Below are 2,261 nucleotides of genomic sequence, written 5' to 3'. Positions count from 1 at the left end.
CGTGTCTGCTCTCGCTGCCTCCGTCTCCTCTGTTTATCTCGTTATTTCTCTCCTCTCTCTCTCTCTTCTCTCCGCCGGCGGCCGCAGGAGAGCGCGGCTCTCGCCGACAGGCTTATCCAGGTAGTGTCAAAAATAGCTATTTTTCTCTTTGCCTCTTTTTAACCCTTTTCTTCCCTTTTTTTTAGCCACCCAACCCACCTCCATCTGGCTTGTTTGGGGAATATTTGCCGTTTTTTCCTGCTTTTCTGGAGGCTCCCGCGCACCTTCCCCGCTTTGAGGGCTGGAGGGAAAGGAGGGTTTGGGGGTGGTTGGTGAAAACGGGGGATTTAGGCCCATTTTGGGGCTCAGTGGAAAGCGGGGGGATGACACAGTGGCACTTGGGGGTGGGATTTGGCTAAGATTGGGTAAAAGTTGCCATTTTGGTGAGTTTGAACAAAATATGTGGATTTTGAGTGGAAGGTCATGGGGTGAGAGTGGCATGGAGGGGACAAAATTGTCCTGGAGGTCCCCATGGGGCTGGTGTCACCTCCATGTCCTCAGGGTCACCTGCTGTGGGGCTGGTGTCACCTCCTTGTCCTCAGGGTCACCTGCTGTGGGGCTGGTGTCACCCCCAGGGCTGGTGTCACCTGCCTTGTCTGCAGTGTCACCTACCATGGGGCTGGCATCACCCCCTCGTACCCAGTGTCACCTCCCTTGTCCCCAGTGTCACCCACCACAGGGTCAGCATCACCCTGGTGTCACCTCCTTGTCCCTGTTGCCACCCGCTGTGGGGTACTGGCGTCACCCCTGGCATCACCTTGCTGTGGGGCTGGTGTCACCCTCCATGGCTGGCATCGCCTTGTCCCCAATGTTATTCCCTTGTTCCCAGCCTCACCCACTGAGGGACTGGTGTCACTCCATGTCCCCGGCATCACCCCATGTCCCTAGTGTCACCCCTTGTCCCTACCATCTCCACCACACCCCTCCCAGTGACACACTGCGGGCATATCCTGGTTTTCAGCCAAAAAAATACCAGGATGAGGGGAGAACTGGGCACACCGTGCCATGGCAGTGACATGTCCCCACTGTCCCCTAGGGTCAGGTGACACGGGCACAGGAGGCGGAGGAGAACTACATCATCAAGCGGGAGCTGGCGGTGGTGAAGCAACGCTGCACCTCGGCCACCGAGAACCTGCAGCGCGCCCAGACCACCATCCGACAGCTGCAGGACCAGCAGGTCGGTGTCCCCAAATGTCCCCAGCTGTCCCTATCACCCCCATGTGTCCCACTTTCAATTTGCACCCCACTATAGTCCAGATTTGGGCATGGGTAGGAGGTGCCACCACCACGGGCAAGTGGTGGGACGGGCACAGTGGGTGTTGTGGCCCAAAAGTGACATGTTGGGGACGGTGACAGGGGAACCCGCGCTTCAGCGAGGAGTTTGTCACCCACCTGGAGACGGAGCTGGAGCAGTCACGGCTGCGGGAGAGCGAGACCCTCGGTGCCCTTAAGGAGATGCAGGATAAAGTCCTCGACATGGAGAAGGTGACAGGGACGATTTGCAGTGGCATGCTGGTGGCCTTGGGGACCAGGATGGTCCTCCAGGTGGCCCTGGAAATTAGGAGTGTCACACAAGTGGCCTTGGGGACAGGGACTGTCACACGAGTGGCCCTGGCCGGTCCTGGACCTGGTGTCCCCTGTCCCTGGGGTTCCCCAGTGCCCCACAAGTGTCCCCAGAGGGTCCCCCTGTGCCCAGGGATCCCCAGTGCGTGTTCCTGAGGAATTCCCTGTCCCTAATGTCCCCTGTCATCTCCCCCCAATGCCCCATGGGTGTCCCCACCTCTGCCTGGCAGAGACAAGCCACCAGTGTCACCACCCTTGGATGTCCCTGCTGGTGACCAGTGACACCTCGTGACCAGAGCCACCACCTTGAGGTGTCCCCAGTGACCAGTGTCACTGCCCCGAGATGTCTCTGCCAAAGCCCGGGGGATCCCTGCCGCAGGATGTCCCCACTGATACCCAGTGTCCCTGTCCCAGGGTGTCCCTACCAGTATCCAGTGCCCCTTCCCCTGTGTGCCCCCACCCGGAGGTGTCCCCACTGATGTCCCCGGTGTCCCCACAGAGGAACAGCCTGCTGCCGGACGAGGACAACGTGGTGCGGTTGCAGGAGGAGCTGCAGGCGCTGGCCCTGCGTGAGGCCGAGGCCGTCAAGTCACTGACAGAGCTGCAGCAGCAGGTGAAGGACCTCAGTGACAGCTGGCAGGTGAGAACTGGGACACTCG

General features: G+C 60.0%; 1 protein-coding gene across 1 annotated transcript in view; it reads left to right on the top strand.

Moving 5' to 3' along the window:
* The window catches only part of EVI5L (ecotropic viral integration site 5 like), a gene marked incomplete at its 3' end in the record, with an annotated part of 10,707 nt that overhangs the window by 6,378 nt on the left and 2,068 nt on the right, over positions 1-2,261 (top strand). The window contains exons 11-14 of the mRNA XM_029086760.1: positions 88-120; positions 1,076-1,216; positions 1,396-1,524; positions 2,102-2,242. Of these exons, the coding sequence (XP_028942593.1) occupies positions 88-120; positions 1,076-1,216; positions 1,396-1,524; positions 2,102-2,242 (444 nt within the window). The remainder of the gene's footprint in view (positions 1-87; positions 121-1,075; positions 1,217-1,395; positions 1,525-2,101; positions 2,243-2,261) is intronic.

Source organism: Antrostomus carolinensis, unplaced genomic scaffold (assembly GCF_000700745.2).
Source record: "Antrostomus carolinensis isolate BGI_N321 unplaced genomic scaffold, ASM70074v2 scaffold34349, whole genome shotgun sequence".
NCBI lineage: Eukaryota > Metazoa > Chordata > Aves > Caprimulgiformes > Caprimulgidae > Antrostomus > Antrostomus carolinensis.
The sequence above is the reverse complement of the archived record's forward strand: the minus strand, read 5'-3'. Positions and strand labels throughout refer to the sequence as shown.